General features: G+C 37.1%; 1 protein-coding gene across 1 annotated transcript in view; it reads left to right on the top strand.

Annotated features, from left to right (window-relative positions):
* LOC145984899 (lysosome-associated membrane glycoprotein 2-like) overlaps positions 1-22520 on the top strand; it is a 51383-nt gene that overhangs the window by 13937 nt on the left and 14926 nt on the right. The window contains exon 2 of the mRNA XM_083118272.1: positions 17386-17687. Within this exon, the coding sequence (XP_082974398.1) occupies positions 17386-17687 (302 nt within the window). The remainder of the gene's footprint in view (positions 1-17385; positions 17688-22520) is intronic.

The raw sequence follows: 22520 nt of genomic DNA, 5'->3' as shown, positions 1-22520 counted from the left end.
ACTTTCATAGAGATAAATTAAATTTCTATTGGGTTCCTTTGTGCGCAAATCTCTTAATTCGGAATTTTCTTCTTAAAACAACAATATCATTTCTCTCTCAAATAATTTTTCTGTTTCAAATTCCATGCCTTTTTTAATCTAAATCCTAACTTCAAGAGAATTTCACGCAAGGCCCAATGTGATCCTTCGAAATTAATATTTTCTTCCAGTTCTCTTAATCTTAATGAACTGTACCGACCAAATTGGGACGTTTGGTACCTTCGCATAAATAGTTAATAATCTAAAATTAATAAATATAGTAGACTCATCCGTGTAGTAGTAGTTGTGCGTTTGTGTTTTTTCTTGTGTAGTGGTTGTTATGTGTTTTTGTGTCTTGTGCAGTAGTTGTACTGTGTAGTGTGTTTAGGTTTGTCTTGTGTAGTAGTTGTGGTGTCTAGTGTGTTTGTGTTTATTTTGTGTAGTAGTTATGCTGTCTAATGTGTTTCTGTTTGTCTTGTGTAGTATCGGTGGTGTGTATGTATGTGTCTTGTGTTGTAGTTGTGCTGTCTAGTATGTTTGTGTAGTAGTTGTGCTGTCTAGTATGTTGGTTTTGTCTTGCGTAGTAGTTGTGTTGTCTAATTTGTTTGTGTTTGTCTTGTGTAGTAGTTGTGGTGTGTTTGTGTTTATATTTTGTTATAGTTGTGATGTGTTTGTGTGTGTCTTGTGTAGTAGTTGTGCTGTCTAATGTGTTTATGTTCGTCTTGTGTAGTAATTGTGCTGTCTAATGTGTTTGTGTTTGTCTTGTGTAGTAGTTCCTCCATTCATATTGGGGGTTAGGCGTAGAGCTGACAACTCTGCACTGTAAAAAGACATGTCAAGAAACAACAATATAAGGCCATGGATGTTCCCAAGGTAAAATATTCCGGAGGTAAAATAGTCCCCCGTTCGGATCTCCGGGTGGGGACTACTTTGGGAGGTCCCTGGACTAAGGATAAGATCTACATTAGGAATAGGAATATTAAATTAGGCACCTGGAATGTTCTGAGCCTTTACCGGCCTGGGGCATTTCAGTGTACAGTTAATGAAATAGTTAAGTATAAATTAGATGTAGTAGCTGTCCAGGAAGTTAGGTGGCCAGGAGAAGGGAATTGTAAAACTAAAAATTATACTTTTTTCTATGGTGGTACTGAAAATCATAATTTTGGAACAGGCTTTTTTATAAATAATAGAATTATCTCGGCTCTTAAAACAGTAGAATTTATTAATGATAGGATATCATATGCAGTTTTACAGGGAAGATGGTGTAAAATTATTTTAATAAACATACATGCACCAACGGAAGATAAAGATGATAATACTAAAGATGATTTTTATACAGAGTTAGAACAGGTCTTTGATAAATTTTCTCAGTATGATATGAAAATTGTGTTAGGTGACTGTAATGCACAGATTGGCAAAGAAGAGACATTTAAACCCACGATTGGTAAAGAAAGTCTTCATGAATTAAGTAATGATAATGGTATAAGATTGATTACTTTTGCAACCTCAAAGAATTTAATTGTGAAAAGTACCACTTTTAAACATAAAGATATCCATAAATATACCTGGTCTTCTCCAGATGGTAAAACTCATAATCAGATAGATCATATTCTCATTGATAAGAGAAGGCATACTAGTATAATTGACGTTCGTACACATAGAGGTGCTGACTGTGCCAGTGACCATTATTTAGTAATTGCTAAATTAAGAGAAAGACTCTCAGTGATAAATCATAAGCAACAAAATCTAAAAATTCTAAAATTTGATACAGGAAAGTTTACTGATGAAAGAATTAAGAAAGATTACCAAATTAAACTGTCAAATAGATTTGATGTTTTGCAGCATTTAAGTGATGATGAAAATATAAATGAAACAGACGTAAATAAGAATTGGGAGCACATACGTAAGGCAATAGAATCAGCAGCTAAAGAAAGTATAGGATACCATAAACCGAGAAAAAGTAAGCCATGGTTTGATAATGAATGTCATAATCTAATAGAAATAAGAAATCAGGCTAGACTTAGATGGTTAAATAACTCTGATGATACAAATCTAAACAATTATAATAGAATAAAGCGAGAAGTTAACCGCACATTTAGAAGTAAAAAAAGAGATTACTTGAAAAGCAAAATTAACGAAATTGAAACAAACAGCAAAAATAAAAATATCAGAGATTTATATAAAGGTGTAAATGAGTTTAGAAAGGGGTGGCAACCTAAAGTAAACTTGATAAAAGATAAAGACGGTGATTTTCTAGCTGACCCAAGTGATATTCTAAATAGATGGAAGAACTACTTTAATGACCTTTTAAATGTCCATGTAGGAGATAAATCAGAAGTGAATGAAGTACACACAGCAGAACCTTTAGTTCCAGAACCTAACTTGACTGAAGTTAAAGATGCTATTAAAAGGCTAAAGAATAACAAAGCATCTGGCATTGATTTAATACCAGCTGAGTTAATTAAATATGGTGGAAATTCATTAATATGTCAAATTCATAAATTAATTTGTTTAATATGGAATAAAGAAGAAATCCCTCAACAGTGGAAAGAATCCATAATTGTTCCTGTGTTTAAAAAAGGTGATAAAATGAACTGCAATAATTACCGTGGAATTTCTCTACTCTCAACAACATATAAAATATTATCTAACATTCTTTTAACAAGACTAACCCCATATGCTAATGAAATTATAGGTGATTATCAATGTGGATTTAAACGTAACAGATCAACTACAGATCAAATTTTTCACATCAGACAGACACTTGAAAAAAAGTGGGAATATAATCAAAATGTCCATCAGCTATTCATTGATTTCAAAAAAGCATATGATTCGGTCAAAAGAGATAAACTATATAATATATTAGTAGAGTTTGGAATACCTAAGAAGCTTGTTAGTATGATAAAAGTATGCACCAGTGAAACAGAAAGTAAAATTCGTGTGGGTATTAATATGTCTGACAAATTTACAATTCATGATGGGTTAAAACAAGGAGATGCATTATCTCCATTGCTCTTTAATTTTGCCTTAGAATATGCTGTTAGGAAGGTAAAAGAAACTAAAGAAGGACTAAAATTAAATGGTGTGACTCAGTTGTTAGCATATGCAGATGATGTAGACTTACTGGGGGATGATGTGAATACAATTAAGAATAATGCTAAAATATTTTTCAAAACTGCTAAAGAGATAGGTTTGGAAGTTAACAAAGAGAAAACTAAATATATGTTTACAGGCCGAAACCAAGTGTTAGGTAATAATCAAAATCTAATTATTGATAACAACTCGTTTGAACCAGTTTCCAAATTCAAATACTTAGGAGTAATATTAACAAATGAAAATTATATTAAAGAGGAAATAAAAAGTAGGCTTAATTCAGGAAATGCATGTTACTTCTCTCTTCATAAACTTTTATCTTCTCGTTTAATATCTAAGAAACTAAAAGTTAAAATATACAAAACAGTAATTTTGCCTGTAGTATTATATGGATGCGAAACTTGGTCCCTTACATTGAAAGAGGAACATAAATTGAGAGTATTTGAAAATAAGATCCTTAGGAAAATCTTTGGACCTAAAAGGGATGAGGAGACAGGTGAGTGGAGAAGGTTACATAATTTAGAACTACATAATTTGTACTCATGTCCAGATATTATTAGAATAGTTAAATCAAGAAGACTTAGGTGGGCAGGCCATGTGGCACGAATGGGAGAGGAAAGAGGAGTTTACAGGATTCTTGTTGGGAAACCTGATGGTAAGAGGCCTGTAGGAAGGCCAAGACGAAGATGGAGGGACAACGTTGAGATGGACCTAAGGGAAATCGGTAGGGATGGAAAAGAGTATATAGATCTTGCTCAAGATAGGGAAACATGGAAGGCCTGTGTTGCTGCAGCCATGAACCTTCGGGTTTGAGAAGGCTAGAGAGTTAGTTTTAGTTAGTTAGTTAGTTCTCTTAACCTATCGATCGTAATAAGAATACCCTTAGCATACAAATTGTGTACTGTTCTTTGCACTACGGCTTCATCGAAACCGTCCAAGCAGGTCCGTCACTTTTGGGGTCACTATAGCTTTTCCATGGCATTTGATTTGTTGCCCTTATTAAGAAAGAATTTATATACATTAAATACAATGTTCCTTGCATCATTATGCCTTTTCTAATTTGGCTTCTATCCATTTATCGTGCTGTCGTAACAATTACACACGAACACTCACTAATAAACTAAATAAAACATCAGAAAGAAAGCTCTGTGCACTGCCACTTCACTTGCTTCACCAGTCATTGCACTTAATTCTTTTCAACAGTTGGTAACATTTCGCTCGCACGAACATTAGTTTCTTTTGGCCCGTTACAGCGAGAAGTCCCGCGCTCTATCTGATTCAAGGGCAGTTGCATCACTCACAGAGCGGCCATTTCTCTCAACTTAATTGTGTGGGACTGTACACAGAGAGAATCTGCACATGCAGAATGCTTCTTGACACTTTTCTGGTGGCAAATTAGGGAATTGTCTCAGCATGGAGAGGCTTTCGGTTAAAAGACTGGTGGGACATCTCTCAGATTCATAGTTTTAATCAAAGGAACACCCACTCCAGGGGTCAGTAATAGTTCGTCATTATTTAATTTAGCTACTGTATAGTAACATTCCCCTCCCCCCCTTTCCACATAATTTGACTGGTATCTCGTGTCAGCATCACTTGTAACATTTTACACATTAATGCTATTTGACAGATTTTTTTCTGTCTCCGGCATGCTCAGGTAATCTCAAGTACGATTTAGTTGGTTTTACTTTTCTTTTGGCCTAATGACGAAGATGAGGATGAATGGTGATATGAGATGGATGACTGATGAAGAGACAATCACAAACATAAATACACTGCACACAACACAAGTTCCTCTGAGGATTATACTGGCCATAGGTCTGGATGCAATGGCCTAGTTAGTCTGCAAATTATAGTTCAAGGTGTACAAGTTAGGTAGAGAAGGTGGAAGACAGTTACTTGACCTGTCACACATTGGTGAGTTCAGTTTAGACTAGAGTTGGCAGTGGTCGGAAAGAAAACTGCGTTGGTTTTTTGAGTGGCCTTTCTTAGACTTTTCCCCCCAAACTGTTTCAAATCAATGAACTGTACATTACTTGGCTGCAATTTCCTTGTTTCGCAACTTTCATTTTTCTCTGTACTGTAAAAAGATGCCCATGTGTAAATTTAAAGTACAAATTTCTACATTGAATTCATAGAGTTTTATGCTCAGATAGGCTAATCAGGATTGGGCCTACAGTTGGAATCTAAATCAGTATGTAATATGTCTCCACTGAGGATGAAACCTGGCACCCCGTGATTATAAGACAGTGGCATTGGGTATGTAATACACAAACTCGCATATGGCAAAAACAAATTAGTAACTATAAGAAATGGCCAGTGTCTGTCTGTTGGCTGCTACACCATGTAAAATTATTTAGCTAGATCCAAAATATGACATTACGAACCTCGAAACTTGTAACTGACATTGTAAGTGAAATAGGTTAGGCGGGATTAGTAAAAAGCCAAAATTTCAGTTTATTAAAAAAACAAAAAAAAACGGGCTTTTTTGCTACCCTTGTTTAAACTATTTTTTTTTAAGCTTGGGATACTGGACTTGCAGTAATTTTAGTGCTAAAATTTGAAAGTGCTGTTAGTTATTTAGGGAGGAGGGCTTGACTGAAGGAAAGTTTGCTACTTGGCACCCTACCTTTTAGTTGTAACTTGTATAATGTCATGAGAGGTTCCCAAAAGTAACTGGATTTTAACTTATTCTTGTAGTAGTTACAAGTGATACATTAAATATTATAATTATGCAGATTCCTGTTGCAAATGACATTCTTTTCGGGGCTGGAATATAGTTCTGGCTGCTGCTTTTGTATAAATTTAATGATTTTTGAGGTGGCTGACTAGGATCAAGGTGTGTGTGAAATTTTGTTTCCTTTTGGGGAAAGCGCCACCTGTTAGTAGGCTTCAGTAAGCCTTTAGTTGTATCACACTGGTGCTTCAGATGTAGTAGAAATATTTCAGTGAATAGTTTCAAAAATGGCAAAATGTTATTATGGACCAACTGTTGCATAGCTGAGTGTCAGCAAAGATCGTAAGGGGCTGGTGACTGATCGTACCCCTTTGAAAATTCCAACTTTTTTCTTTCCAGTCCTCACATTTCGATGTTTTAAGGTGCCTGAAAGTGATTTTAACATGCGGAAACCACAAATACGCGAGATATTAATTCTCGAAATGTGACCACGGCACGTGCAATTCTTCGCATCCCGGACCACTTTCGTCATACACGCAAGAAATCAAGGGTGGATATCGAAGGATAACGTGTAATTACTATCACCACGAAAAGAAAAGTGTAATATTTTAAAAATAACATCTGCTACACTTCCCACACTTCTTGTTCTTGGTAACTCTTGAACTCCTGAATGTACATGCAGACTCTATTGAAGAAATCTTAAATTTTAAGTATCGTAGAACAACGTGACAGCATGTTTAGTAGCACACGTTCTAGTTTTCCACTTGCGACGTTCACTTCAACAATATTTATGTTAAGGCCAACCACACACCGGATCTGATGCGACTCAACACAATGCAATGCTACATGAAGGGACACAAAGCGGCACGACAAGTCACTTTGCTTCCAACAAAACAAATATTAATTATTGTTATCAGGGCTTTTTTTCTGGGAAGAAAGTTTTCGGTACAAGTTGGTTTGTTGTGCTTATCCAGGGTGGCTACTCACCGGAAATTCCAGGAATTATACATGAATTTTTGGCTCCAGATGAATTCTGCCTGAACTTTTCTCCGTAGAAGTGAAAAATTGCAACTTTTATTAATACAAATCCAATTGAGTTTATACATATTTATAAATGCCCTGAGGCAAGTATTTCACGGTTTAGCTTCTATTATCATGGAGGGAGGAAAGGAAAGCTGAGTGAAAAATAAAACTGAATCTGTTTACTTTGTTAGTCTAACTAACTAACTCCCTAGCCTTCTTAAACCCGAAGGTTCATGGCTGCAGCAACACAGGCCTTCCAATCTTTCCCTATCTTGAGCAAGTTCTATATACTCTTTTCCATCCCTACCGATTTCCCTTAGGTCCATCTCAACGTTGTCCCTCCATCTTCGCGTTGGCCTTCCTACAGGTCTCTTACCATCAGGTTTTTTCCCAACAAGAATCCTGTAAACTCCTCTTTCCTCTCCCATTCGTGCCACATGGCCTGCCCATCTCAGTCTTCTTGATTTAATTATTCTAATAATATCTGGACATGAATACAAATTATGTAGTTCTAAATTATGTAACCTTCTCCACTCACCTGTCTCCTCATCCCGTTTAGGTCCAAAGATTTTCCTAAGGATCTTATTTTAAAATACTCTCAATTTATGTTCCTCTTTCAATGTAAGGGACCAAGTTTCACATCCATATAATACTACAGGCAAAATTACGGTTTTGTAAATTTTAACTTTTAGTTTCTTAGATATTAAACGAGAAGACAAAAGTTTATGAAGAGAGAAGTAACATGCATTTCCTGAATTAAGCCTACTTTTTATTTCCTCTTTAATATAATTTTGATTTGTTAATATTACTCCTAAGTATTTGAATTTGGAAACTGGTTCAAACGAGTTGTTATCAATAATTAGATTTTGATTATTCCATCATGAATAGTAAATTTGTCAGACCTATTAATACCGACACGAATTTTACTTTCTGTTTCACTAGTGCATATTTTTATCATTCTAACAAGCTTCTTAGGTATTCCCAACTCTACTAATATATTATATAATTTATCTCTTTTGACCGAATCATGTGCTTTTTTGAAATCAATGAATAGCTGATGGACATTTTGATTATATTCCCACTTTTTTTCAAGTGTCTGTCTGATGTGAGAAATTTGATCTGTAGTTGATCTGTTACGTTCAAATCCACATTGATAATCACCTATAATTTCATTAGCATATGGGGTTAGTCTTGTTAAAATAATGTTAGATAATATTTTATATGTTGTTGAGAGTAGAGAAATTCCACGGTAATTATTGCAGTTCATTTTATCACCTTTTTTAAACACAGGAACAATTATGGATTCTTTCCACTGTTGAGGGATTTCTTCTTTATTCCATATTAAACAAATTAATTTATGAATTTGACATATTAATGAATTTCCACCATATTTAATTAACTCCGGCTGGTATTAAATCAATGCCAGATGCTTTGTTATTCTTTAGCCTTTTAATAGCATCTTTAACTTCAGTCAAGTTAGGTTCTGGAACTAAAGGTTCTGCTGTGTGGACTTCATTTACTTCTGATTTATCTCCTACATGGACATTTATGTCTAGCCTGATTTCTTATTTCTATTAGTCTTAGTGCCCTTTGCAAAACAATCTATCTGCCGGTCCCTGTGGTGGAGTGGTTAGCACATTGCGCTATGATGCCAAGGGTTTGGGTTCGAATCCTGGCCTGGGCATGGACATTTGTGAGTGTCCATTCATCAATATCGTCACTCATACCCATCTTTTCAAACTACTCAAAAGTGGCACAAAAAGCGAAGTAAAATAAAGCAAATCAAATCACAAAACAATCTAGCTGACAGACTGAAGTTTATTGAGATCTTGAATTTTAATAGGCAAATTTGAGTTTAAAATTCTTGTATAACTAATTTTTTGTAGATTAGTATATCCCGTAACATTTGTGACTTTTTTGTAGATGTATTAAGAGTCAGAGTATGTGAAATGGCAAATGTAAACTCTATACCTTAAATTAAATACTTTATATATAATATATTCTGTTTAATGGAATTGAATCAGAATTTTTGGATACATTGGAATCTCAAAGACCCTTTATATTATTAATATACTGTGTGTGTGTGTGTGTGTGTGTGTATATATGTATATGTATATATGTATGTATATATATATATATATATATATATATATATATATATATATATATATATATGAATGGCTTATTGCAGAAAGGGACCTGAGTCACTTTTGCACAATTCTGAGAAAAAAACAAGAAAAATTGTATAATATTGATAGTGTAAGAAAGAAATGTGCCGTTGTTGGCTCACATTTTCAGCATAATGAATAGTTAATTTTGCAACCCTCAATGCGCCCCCCTGCAGTATGCTGCTAGCCACAGTGGAGATGAAAAGGTTGTAACTCCGATGCCTCAAAAATGTGACTCAGGTCCCTTTCTGCAATAAGCCATTCATATGTATGTGTGTGTGTGTGTGTGTATATGTATGTGTGTGTGTGTGTATATGTATGTGTGTGTGTGTATATGTATGTGTGTGTGTGTGTATATGTATGTGTGTGTGTGTGTATATGTATGTGTGTGTGTGTGTATATGTATGTGTGTGTGTGTGTGTATGTATGTGTGTGTGTGTGTGTGTATATGTATGTATGTGTGTGTGTGTGTATATGTATGTGTGTGTGTGTGTATATGTATGTGTGTGTGTGTGTATATGTATGTGTGTGTGTGTGTGTGTATGTATGTGTGTGTGTGTGTGTATGTATATGTGTGTGTGTGTGTATGTATATGTATGTATGTGTGTATGTATATGTATGTGTGTGTATGTATATGTATGTGTGTGTATGTATATATATGTATGCAAGGTTGAAACAGTGAGAACATCATCTTGTAGCCTTGAATTTTGAAAAGTTCACCTTGAAAACCAGGAATTATGCTTCAATTTTATAATGGTTCCAGAGTGGCCACCCTGTTATCATAAGGACTGCTCTAAATATTGTGGTATATAAATGATCATGCATACATGTATGCTCCCCACCAAAAAAGGAAAAAGGTTAACTTGCGTACTGGAACCACATAGTTATTCGACCAATAAATATCAAACTGGCCTGAAGATGGTTTTTCTTGTACAATTTAAGATAGGTTTTGTACATTAAAAGATAATTTCTAATAAGCCTATTTTTTTCACGTAATGTAATTCATCTCCTGTGCCACTTTATTCCATAGTGCATCAGCTTTGTCCTTATTATTGTGCTCAGTCGATGAATAATCGTACAGCAGAGGCTTTGCTTGAACAAGAACGGTTAGCTGTCTGGATCAAGATCTGTTTTTAACCTTAACCGCACTGTCAAACTTACATATAATATGTGCTGTCAAACAATACAGTGATGAGTCACATGCAGGCGGTGTGCTGAGAAGAAAGGATTAGCACATGCGCAAAGAGTTTTGTCGCATCGTGCTCCTGAGAGATCAAATTTCTGGGACCTTCACTGTTTTGTCGCTATGTGACTAGTTAAATGTTTCCTCCGGTGTGAGGTGGCTCATAAGAGCCCCATGTTAAATGTTCCCAGAGTTGGTTTGCAACAAGAATGACTTATTGTGTCTGATCTGGTGTGAGGCTGGCCTAAGAGAACCAAACCTAGCAGGCCTAACCTAAGAACATAGGCATTCCTCATGTGTGACATCATAAATCATACCTCATAAAATCGCTAATTATTTGCTTACAATGCATCTCCATGCACTAAAATCAAGAAGTGTTCATATGAATAGCAATCTTTCCAACCCACTAACCAATTTCAAGTTTCTCACGGGGGTACAGAGGGTCACCATCAGTGGCATGCCCAGGATTTTCGAAAGGGAGATGTTCTGTACACTTTTTTCTGGTAGTCAGCTGTCATTTTGCCATCTGTTCCTACCTTTGATATTATTTCTTTAGGAGTATTGAGCCCCCCCCCCCTCCCCTTGGGCATGCCACTGGTCACAATCACCGATCATACCACCATTCTGATGTGGAACAAGAAGTGACGAAATGTGAAGGGGGAGTTGCCTGCAATGCTCTGATTGCTGCCTCTGTATGTTCACTTTGCAACTTAATTTGTTCACCCAAATGAAATTCGAAGTCCTGAATTCTTAAATTGGGTAACATAGCACTTAAGAGCAACAGAGAATAGCAGGCTTGGGAGACAAGTCCTCATACTACATGAAGAATCCTGTCGTAGAAGATTTATATTCTCACTTGATCCATGATGTTGAAAACTATCAACTGTTAGTATAATTATCGACAGTGAAAACTCGAAAGTAGAATAAAGACTGTTTGAGGATATTCACGATTCTTAACCTCTTAAAGTGTGGGATTTTCTGAAAGTCTCTTCCGAAAATGTCGATTTTGGCATACTCATTAATTGCGGCCTCCTAATCACGAATCTGAAGTTAAAATTTGTCGGAAACTTATAGAAATTGCAAAATAAGCAAAAATAAGGCGTTGGTTTTCGGAATGGAAACTGTAGATTTTCGTGAATTTTTGTGTTTCACAACCAAATATATATTCCTGATACTACCACGACACCAAAATTTAACTATGTTTGCCTAACCTAACCACGCACCAATGGTTCGTGGGGCTAGCGCCAATGGTTCATGAGGCTAGCGTCAATGGTTCGCAATTTCTAGACGTGACAGACACATTTTAACTCCAGATTCGTGATTAGGAGGCCTCAATTAGAGTATGTCAAATATAAAGAAAATCGTGAGGGGTCTGGTCATCTCAAGTCATACCCACCAGTATTGGAAGACTTTATTTTTTATGCACTACTTGCTTTTATAGAATTGCTTTCATATTCCACGACAAATGTAAATAATCCAATAATGTGCAAATACATTTATGCAATAATACATAGCATGATGACATGTATGTACTTCAGGTTAATGCAGAATATGGTGTGGAAGTGTTTGAAACAAGTGCAAATCAACAAACTTAATTTTTTATACACATGTAAATCACATTTGATGGACACTCTGATATAAAAATGTTACATCAATGTAAAGAGTAAGTTTTATTTTATTACCTCATTACTACCTCACAATGTTCAGTGTGAGCCCGTTTGGTAACTCACCCACATGTAGCCTGTAGTAGAGTTCCTGCCAAATGCGCACTAGCATATCACGTTCAATTTCTGCAATTGGATCTGTGATGCGTGTTTGCAGATCAAGCATGTTCTGTGGAAATGGTGGCTGCTAGACTCCATTTTTAACAAACCTCCACAGGAAAAATAAAACTTGATATGCTACAGTGTGTTTGGCAGGAACTCTACTACAGGCTACATGTGGGTAGAGTTACTAAAGGGGCTCACATTGAACACTTGTGAGGTAATGGAATAAAACCTTTGAGTTACTCTTTACATTGACCTTTTTGTATCAGTTTCATTAAACGTGATTTACATGTCTGAAATTGGGAAGATCATTTGTAATAACTAGAGCCCGGATGTTTGGCAAAATGCCTCTTTTTATCTACTGCATATATTGATAACATTTTTCCGGATATACGTTTATGTTGTTTCGAATGTTTTGGAAGCCTTTTCATTTTGCCTATTTGGGACCCCACTGCCTATTTTTAATTATAATGCCTTTTTTTGCCTTTTTCAATGAAATTTGACATTTTTTTTAAAAAAAATGTGTATATAAATTATTTTTCTCCCAAAAAATGTTGTTGGCATTTATTTTTCTTCCGTTTATTATGTGAATAATTTTCGCCTTATTTAAGTAATATTGAACTCACGCATGTTTCAACATTGCTGAAGGAGAAAAGTGAGAAAAAAGTATTTCATGCTGAGTCATGAAATTGCCTTTCGGTTAACATTTCTTGTGCATGATTGACTGCTGAAGTGGATAGGTTGATTTCGAACACAAAAAAAATATTTCTGAAATGTCCCTCTCGAACCCGAAAATTTCAGGAAGTTGCGATTGAGCTTAGTTTACCTCAGCAACCAGTCTTGACGAGATAGGGAACCTGGATATCAGCAGCTATATACCATGTGTCCATTTCGATCTGCAGCCGAGAGATCGGGAGAAACGTGGCGGGCGGCGCTGACGGAGGTGCCGACATTTGCGGCCTGTAATGCCCACATATTTTTATGGACATATGCAGACATTTATATAAATATTGCAAAACTAGCACTAACCTGTGTTATAAGAGTTGTTCAAAGTGATGTCCACCTACACACGTCTTGACACGAGTCTGTTTTCACGTAAGTGTCATACATAAAAATTCTTTGTTCTAACGTGAACCTTGCGGCTGGCATTCCAATCGTCTGACTGACACAACACACATACACACTGCAATAACACAAACAAGTAACGGCAAGTAACCCAGAATAACACTCTTACGCACAGTACGAAATTAACACGCTCTTGGTTTACATCTGCCTGCCACTATATTCACAGCTCTGTAGTCGCGAAGGAACAAAAAACTTGAGCTAGGAGATTTCGGATTGCAAGGAAGCTCACGAACACCATTAGCTTTTAACGGTTCGTCTGCAGCGTAATCTTGATACAGTGTTGCACATTCGAAACCTCCAAACGATCCCCATCGACACACAACTCTTTCAAGGATATAAACTTAAGCAGGACGTTACTGGTCAAAACTATGATTAAAATGTTTTACAGAGTATTATCTGTGGCTCTTAATATAATTTCTAAAGCGTATTTATTTGTGTATATAAGGGTGGAACTTGGAAGAATTACAGAAGAACTTTTGCGTGTTATAACACAGGTTAGTGCTCGTTTTGCAAGATGTCCACAAAAATAAGCGGGCATTACAGGCCTCAAATGTCGGCATCTCCGTCAGCGCCGCCCGCCACGTTTCTCCCGATCTCTCGGCTGCAGATCGAAATGGACGCACGGTATTATGCTAACAACCTTCAAAAAATCAGTGAGGTGATTGATGCTCTTCCAGAAAATGAAGCGGCTTCAATTCGTGAAGTGAAAAAACTCCTGTGCTATTCAAGTTTACTTTTGCACATTATGGTGCATTGCCAGATACAATTACAATTATAGCATCCATGAAAATCTTCGAGGAATCTATGCAGCAGATGATGGAAGTGCCAGGAGAAAAGGGGTGAGCAGTTGCGGAAAAGTGCTAACGGGTAGTGAGTGCGAATGAGGACTTGAAACATTGAAAACAATTTGTGATATTCTAAAAGGTGAAAATGCTGTTACCAAAATGCATCCAGCTACATTAGCTTGTTATATTGACGACTATCAATGAATGTTTAGAACTTAAAAAGCACCTTGTAGTTATGTGCAATCAATACGGAGAAAATTGAAATGCTCTTCCCAATTCAGATTTTAAAAATTTGCCAGAAATTATGGATAAAAGTAAGCAACTTCTAAATGTGCCTTTTTTCGGTTTATTTTGCCTTTTTTAAAATTTTTAGTGCCTATTTACCACATTATAAATGCCTTTTTGCCTGCCTATTTTAACGAAAATAAATGCCTGAACTTCCGGGCTCTAGTAATAACCCTGTATTATGTAAGAACCACACTGCATGAAAGCAGACAATTTTTCTTACGTCTAACTTATATTCTTTCTTCTTTTTTGTCTTCTTCACATCTAACTTATATTTTATCTTATTTTTTGTCTTCCTCTACTTTTTGTTTTTAATACAGCTAGAGCAATCTTGCGTAACATGATTGTTATGTTCTCAACGTCTGGATGAATACGCCACCTGCAGTCTAAATTTAGTCTAAGCAAACAAAGGATATTATACAGTATGGCCAGAAGTATACCAAAAGTTGGCAACAGTGTACTCAGTCGGTAACAGCAGAGATGCAGGAAGCCTCAGTTGAAGCCTGTTGGCTCATAGAGAACAGGTGTGGTGAACGGAGGGTCGTAATGGCCTTGAGTATTCGAGAGAAGACCTTTGTTGTTGAGCATTATTACCTAGTGTAAAACAGCTGCTGACCTTATTTGAGCAAGATTTCCAGAAACCTACTCCAAAAACTGCACAATTTTGTTACTAGTGGCAAAATTTTGTCAAACTGGGTCGGTGCTGTGTCAGTGTGGAACGCAATCTGGGAGAAAACGATTAGCCACAGACATCGAGCATGGGGAGTTAGTGCTGGAGAAGATTCTGCGATCTGGGAGGAAAAGTCAGCGACTTATTGCTAAAGAACTGGGTATGAAGAAAACATCCGTGCAGACACTTGTCCATAAACTGGGAGCTTTTGCATATCATATGCAGGTGTGTCATCTGTTACGAGATGTGGACACGAATGCATGTCATCTATTGTGTGACCGTACATTGGCCAATGTGTACAAAGATTAAAATTTCCTTGCCAATATCTGGTTTTCAGATGAATGGTTAAGTGAATAAACAAATGACACGATTTCTGGAATTTGAACGACCTACTGATGTGATAGCATGACCTTTGCAACCACAGATGGTTACTGTGTGAGGAGCCATCTCTGGTCATGGCATAATAGGTCCCTACTTTATCGAGGATGACTGTGGAAATTGACTTACCGTTAATCAAGAGATGTACAGAGACCTGGTTGTCTCAAGGTTTGTGCGTGATCTGAAGCATTTTTTGTCGGGCTTGAAATCTGTTTTAACACACAATGGTTTCAGCAGGACGTAGCAACACCACACACTGCCTGGCAAACCCTACAGCTTCTGCAGTGCATCACTCATGACAAACTGGTTACCTGTTCCCTGCTGAGTTACCTGATCTCCCCGTTCCCTGCTAACTCACCTGATCTCAGGGTGAACATATTACCCATTCCCTGCCATCTCACCCTGCCTGATGCATATTTGTGGGAGATGCTGAAGGAAGTTGTCGACTGTGATCCAGTGCCTCGTGATATTGATCAGTTGAAAATGAACATCATGCACGTATTGCATTTAGTTACATGGGACACAACTGCAGCGATATTTAGCAATTTGCAGCGTCGCCACGAGAAATGTTTGGTGTTGGACAGAGGACATTTGGAACATGTACAGTAACTTACCCTTCTGGTCTGTTCAGCTGTGTTGATACACGAAACGTTTTCATGTTGATTTTAGGTTACATTAATACCTAACAAATAAAGAAAACTGTATGTATTTTGGTTTGCTTCCCTGCATCTCCGCTGTTACCGGCTGTACAATGCCAACTTTTGATATTTTCTTTTCCGGTCATACTGTGTATATATATGCCATCCACACTAAGGGAATTAATCCTCAAATTGAAAAGTGAAAGTCATGTTTGAAAGCCTGATCTGGTTTTACTCCACCTGGAGAAGATTAGTCAAATTTGAACACACAGCCCCGTCTAGTTCCTTGTACCTTTTGATTCTCTTTGCACTTGCACATCTACTTGGTTATGTGTAACCCTGAGGCATCTACTCTGTTTGGTGCTACTTGCTCTATGTTCTGGAGTGGTGTACAGTGTGTTGTATTTTCATGTGGCGCATACTAACCAATCGAATTAACATTTAAGACAGCATACGACCATTTGTTAAATCTTCTGAACATGTTAATGTTCATTGTGTTTTTCACTGTGTATCTAAATATTTGTAGTTTTCAGTTTTGTTTATTAATATGTTGGAATAATATACACAGTGTTTCAAAAATAATAATCTGATTTCAAAGTCATTAAACTCTGTAACCGTTCGCTAAAACACATCGAACAACATACGGTTAGGATATTCGTGAGTTTCACATGATTGCCGGCAGGTAGCAGTAGCACGCTCCCCCCTGCACTTGCATCAGATTTAAGCAAGATGGCGATGTCTCAACAAAAAGCTTTGTACTGCACTTTGAAGTGTTTGAATCTGTTACAACAGTGCAGCATGAATTTCGGCGATAGTATGGTGTTGAACCTCCTACCGCACAGAGTATTGATGTTTCTGTGCCTCCACTTCCGACTACTGTGGATGAACTGTGAAATCGGATCACAGCAGCAGTGACTCCAGATGAATTCTTCTACCGTATGGACATGCCGAACGTTCAAAGGGAATCACATTGAGCACTTGAACATTTTTATGTAAAAATTTATGTATAGCTGTGTATTTTAAAAGCAATTCCAAGTTCCTGTTTCATAAATGAAAAATATATAGCCTTTTGAAATCGGGTGATTCTTTTTGAAACACCCTGTAGTTTGACTTCATATTAAAATAATTAATGTAAGTCTGTGTTACTTGTCTAGTAAATGGAGCTGTATTAAATTGGCTATTCTCTGCTGGTGTTCGAGAGCTATGTTGCCACATTAATGATTCTAGAATTAGTAATAGTTCAGGGTGGTTAGGTAACTTTTGGAGGAGTGTACAGTAACTTCTTTGCATAGATACAAATGTATGAAACCCTCTTGCCGCCCAGCAAAGAAGGACTTTGCTACCTTGTCTGACACGAGAAGCTTCAGAAATTATGCCTTGAAGTAGACGCATGCTGAATATGAGCAAAATATGCTCAGTCACATAGAACAAAATTTGTACACAAGAACATGTCACACTTACCAAGAAAAATGTACAAATCATGAACGTCCTAGCCCAAGTGATATTTGTGACATTATTGATATCATATCCAAACAGTTGTGAAATACCAACATGACATTTGATTCAATTTTTTTTCCAGCTCAAACTAGTTCAACAACAGAATCCACAACTAAGCAGACAGCAGATACTACTACTGCAGCCCCACCAACAACTACTAATGCTGCAACAACTACTAATGCTGCAACGACTACCAGTAGTGAGGCAACCACTACTGGAGAACCGACAACCACAGAGCCCCCCACAACTACAACTGCTGCTACAACAACTTCGACCACCACACCAGCCCCGGTTTCCAAGGTACCATGGACAGTGAAGGATGGGAACGTGACTTGTATCATAGCACTGCTGGACATTGAATTTGAACTGACAACTGGGAATGTGGTAAGGGCAAATGATTCTGGTTTTGAAATAATTTTTTGAACTGCCTGCCACAACCGAGGGTGGAGCTTAGTAGATTGCAAATGGCATAATATAATGAGACAAATTTGAGCATCACTTGATGTTCATAAGTTATTTCGGTGCTGGCAATCCTCTGCGTTTTGCATGATTGAAGGTGGTTTTAGTTATAAAAGTAATAAATACGGAGAAACTAGTACTCACTTTTATCCGCGAAGCTGTTTTTTCTTTTTCGATTAATTTCAGTGGCCACTGCCACCATCCTCGTGGGAACTTGCTGTACGGCAGCCAGAGAACGTTCCAACGAGGATGGTGGCAGTGGCCATTGAAATTAATCTAAAAAGAAAAAAACAGCTTCGTGGGTAAAAGTGAGTACTAGTTTCTCCGTATTTATATACTACCACGTCTCTTTTCCCAAACCCATACACTACAGGGTTGCTACACGTCTGGAAAATGGAAATGTCGGGGAATTTTCCAGATCATCTGGAATTTACATGCATTTTGGAGTCTGCAAGAGAAAAAGTTGCAAAATGAACAGCAGTTCACTTGCACTTCTGGATTCGGTTCTTGTGATTCCACTCCCAAAAAAGATTGTTTAGAAACTTGTTTCTTTCGTTCTTATGATTCTCAGTCTCGTGCAAAATTATGGTTCCTTCAAATTTCTGTAATAAATTTTCCCTTTTACAATACTAGATATTAGAAAGAATATCAAAGTAAAACTTGCAGTCCAGATATCTGATTGAAAACTTAAGTACATTGACAATATGATCATAATTATCGGAAAGGTTGGTGAAGATGAGGTTATCTTCTATTATTTTATAGATCTTAGTCTTGTTGGCATTTCCTGTAAAATTCCTATATGCAACAAAAAATTCTCTAGATGCTGAGTCCTTATAAATGTAAGCAAAAAAGCAGCATTTTCTATGACACTATAAATCTGCGAGAAAATGAAAAATTGTGTATGGTTTGTGAAGTTTCCCTGTTTTTATATTGTGGAGATCTGTTAATGGTGAAATAATGTACCTGTGTTACCCTAGCCTGAAGGCTAGATGCACGTGATTGTAGCACACAATACATTTGATGTTGATTGAAATTTGCTAAAAGGAAAGTTGTGAAAGTAAATATTCATGGAAATTAATGGATTATATATTTAATTGAAAAGCACAAGGTTCAAAACCAAAAAATGATAAACATGTCTGAAAAATATTCATTTTTGTACTGGAAAACCTGGAAATGTCAGGGAATTTCATAATCAAAACACCATAACAATCCTGCTCTCCAACGAAAGGTCAGGCTTAAGGATATTTTACAAGTATTAGAACAGTACTGAGAAGTGCTTTAGAATACTGGAAATGGTTGTGGAAGTAAGTTCGAAGCTTGGAGAAACTAATGAACACAGTTAAGTTTCAGTGAGTATTATTTACAAGAGAAATTAGGTGTTGAATTTAGCTGATGCGAGCAGGTGTTCTTTGTTTCCAGTGGACTGGGGTGAGAGTTTTTGTGGAATTGCATGGGAGACTCTAAGGGGGGTTGAAAGAGAAGTACATGAAGTAGAGCAATAGCAGTCTGCATCAAAGACAATAAAACTATCATACAGGAGTACTATACACAAATGGAAAAATGGTTCTCTGAGGACACACGTGTTAACAGGCATAATTAGAAATCTGAGCATATTAAAAAAAATACCCATGCACCATGATAAATTCAGAATTAAACAAACTGAACTTGGGTCGAACCAAATGCTAAGGGCACCAATCTTGACCAGTTTAACATACTTAATTATTTCAGGATGACCGCAAATTCTTTGAATTTACTAGTAAAATACTAGACAAAAAAGTGTTTTTAGGTTTTCTTTCTTGATTTTTAGGAACGATAACTCTTATCTTAATTTATCCAAGGGATGCCTTATGCATCGCTCATTCTTCACTTTAGTCGAGAGCCAAATCACTCAAAAAAAATTAAATTTTTGACCTCACCATTTCCGAATTGCATGAAATTCTCAGAGATAGTAGTATTTGAGGAGCAAAGAATATTTGCACAATAACAGCAAACAGCGATGCATACTTTTCATGTAGCAGGGTTGCCAATTTAGGGAAAAAGTGAAAAATTTCACACATGGAGCCGAAGAAAAAAAAATTGCTGTTGTTCCAGGTAAGCTAAAATCTTCATGTTGGGCTCATTTTAAAGCTAAAGGATTGTTTGTTTAATAAAAATTAAACTTCTTTACCTTCAATCAAATGTTTGTCAAGATCATATGACCTTGAAAATTTTCAAAACTATTTCTGAAATTTTTGAAACTAATATATATGGTGCATTAAGATGTTGTCTGTAAGTGACAGAAATATCATCTTGGTATGGCATTGGTAACAGGAGCTATGATAGTTACTGTCCACGACCAGTGGACTTAGGCAGTTGTTGCACTGAAGGTGCAAGTTCAGACGTGCTCAGTCACTTTGTTCCCAGTGCATCTACAGTCTTTCAAGCAGTGAGAGGTGACCTGTGCCCTTATGCGTATTAACATTTCGTCTTGTAAGTGTGTGTGTGGATCTGTTTGCATTAGATTACAATGGATAAGAACTATTATGTACCTAACACAGTGCTGTAACCCCTTTGATATTGAAAGACATACCAGTAGCAGAAAACAATTAAGAAATGTTCTCCCATGGATGGTAGAAAAGCTGCCACACCTGCAGATTGGATACAAGACATGTGATGCTTGTAGAAAACAGATTTCAATCAGAACCAGCAGCAGAGAGAGTGGTGAAGACACAATGGTTAGAGAACAAAGAGAAAGTGATAATGGTAGTGATGAGGAAGTGGAGAAGTTCCACAGGGATGTCTCTATTCAGGCATTAAATGAAAGCTTACAAAGTGTTGGAGAATCACCCATCAAACAGAAAAAAATGAAAACAACAGGTGATAGCAAAAGCAAAATAAAGATGATCACAGAAGCAGTACAAAACAAAAGTACTGACGGAAAAATTGAAAGTTTGAAAAATGTACAGAAAAAAGTTCTTAAAGTGCAAATCTTGACTATACTACCTAATGATTGGAGTATTGGAAGAATTAAGAATGAATTCCAAAGTGCAACAAATCGCAAATCACATGATACGAACTTCAATAAAAATCTAGTGAGGGGGATGTGGAATAATATCATCACCCAAATCCTAAACCTGGGAGTTGGATGAAGTTTGTGGTTTTGTGACGTGTGTTCATGATCATGCAGGGTGGTTGGGATGTTTTGACGATGTTTGTGCAAGTTCTTATGATGTTGTTATCAGTTTTCTTCGTCCACATGGTCCTTCTCCATCGTATGTATATCCCCAACATCCAGACAAGGAGAATTCCCATCCAGGATGTTCTGACTAGTGTAGATCCAAGAACTGAAACTGGGTGGACATACAACATCCCAGCTTCAGACACTAAGACCTCAGAAGAGAAGATGAGGAATAGGAAACGCCACTAATCTGCACTATACGTAATGTTATTTGTTATTATTATTGCGTACTTTTCTAAAATGTAAACATGTGCATCGTTCCCGGTGTTTGTATCTGTCAATGCACACTAACACTTTTTCGTTAAGTTTATAAATTTCAGGAGCTCCTGTTCCCAATGCCATCGCAAGATGATATTTGTCACTTATAGACAACATCTTAATGCACCATATGTATTAGTTTGAAAAATACTGTTTTGAAAATTGTCAAGGTCATATATGACCTTGTCTTGTTGGAAAACCCATTTTCTGCCCATGCTGCGACGTGCCCACAGCAGCATGGTATTTTCCAGGATGTTCTTGTAGACTTGCCGATCCATGATTCCATTGATGCGTTTCAGGGGGCCAGTGCAGAGGGAAGAGAAGCACCCCACACCATGACCGATCCACCACCATGTTTCACTGTAGGAAGCTGATACTTATGGTGGAATCTGGTGCCTGTATGATGTCGTACCCACTGTATGCCGTCAGTTCCGAACAGTAGATACTTCGATTCGTCACTCCAGATTACGGTATTCCACTCACGACAAGTCCAGTTCAGATGTGCCTTGGCCCACTCGACACGTGCCTTCGTATTCTTCTCGGAGACAAGCGGTTTCTTAACTGGCCGACATCCATTCAGTCTGGCAGCCTTCAGCCTCTTCTGTATCGTCCGTATGGATGGCTGGCGATGTCCTGGACTCGCTAATTCCCATCCAATATACACTGCAGTAAGTAGGGGATTCTCCCGAGACAAGCGCAGTATGTTCCTATCCACGACACGGTCTGTGATGCGTGGTCTCCCAGTCTTCTCCTTCTTCACGTATCCTCTGTGGACCCGCCTCCGCTTCAGAAGTTTGCTCACAGCCGACTGGCTGATCAAAAACTGCTCTGCCAGCTTCTTCTGTGTCCTCCCTTGGCGATGGCCTGCCATAATCGCATCTTGTTGCACCTTGGTGAGATCGAGCGTTTGCTTTGTTTTACCCATCAATGAAATGATTATTATAATACACTTCAACAAAACAACTACAGATTGAGATAGAAAAATACTTCTAAAATGAAGATTCAAAAATACAGAAAATCGCCATTTTCGAAAATCGGCGAAAAAAATCAATTCTGCTTTTTACCATTACACACCATGCTGGCAACAGTAACATAATAGACAGTTCAAAGTGCTGTGAAAATTTCATAGAGATCGGGTAAGTCCCCAAAAAGTTATCCTCAGAAAACCTGAATATGATATAATTTGGGCAGGTACTGTATATCACCTTTGACTGAGTGCCAAAACTTTGGGGTTGGGGCAAGGACAGTTAATTTTTTCTTGGTAGATAAGGGATAGCATTAAG

This window comes from Lepisma saccharinum, chromosome 3 (assembly GCF_977018435.1).
Source record: "Lepisma saccharinum chromosome 3, izLepSacc3.1, whole genome shotgun sequence".
Classification (NCBI taxonomy): Eukaryota; Metazoa; Arthropoda; class Insecta; order Zygentoma; family Lepismatidae; genus Lepisma; species Lepisma saccharinum.
This window is presented reverse-complemented; position numbering and strand designations above follow the sequence as displayed.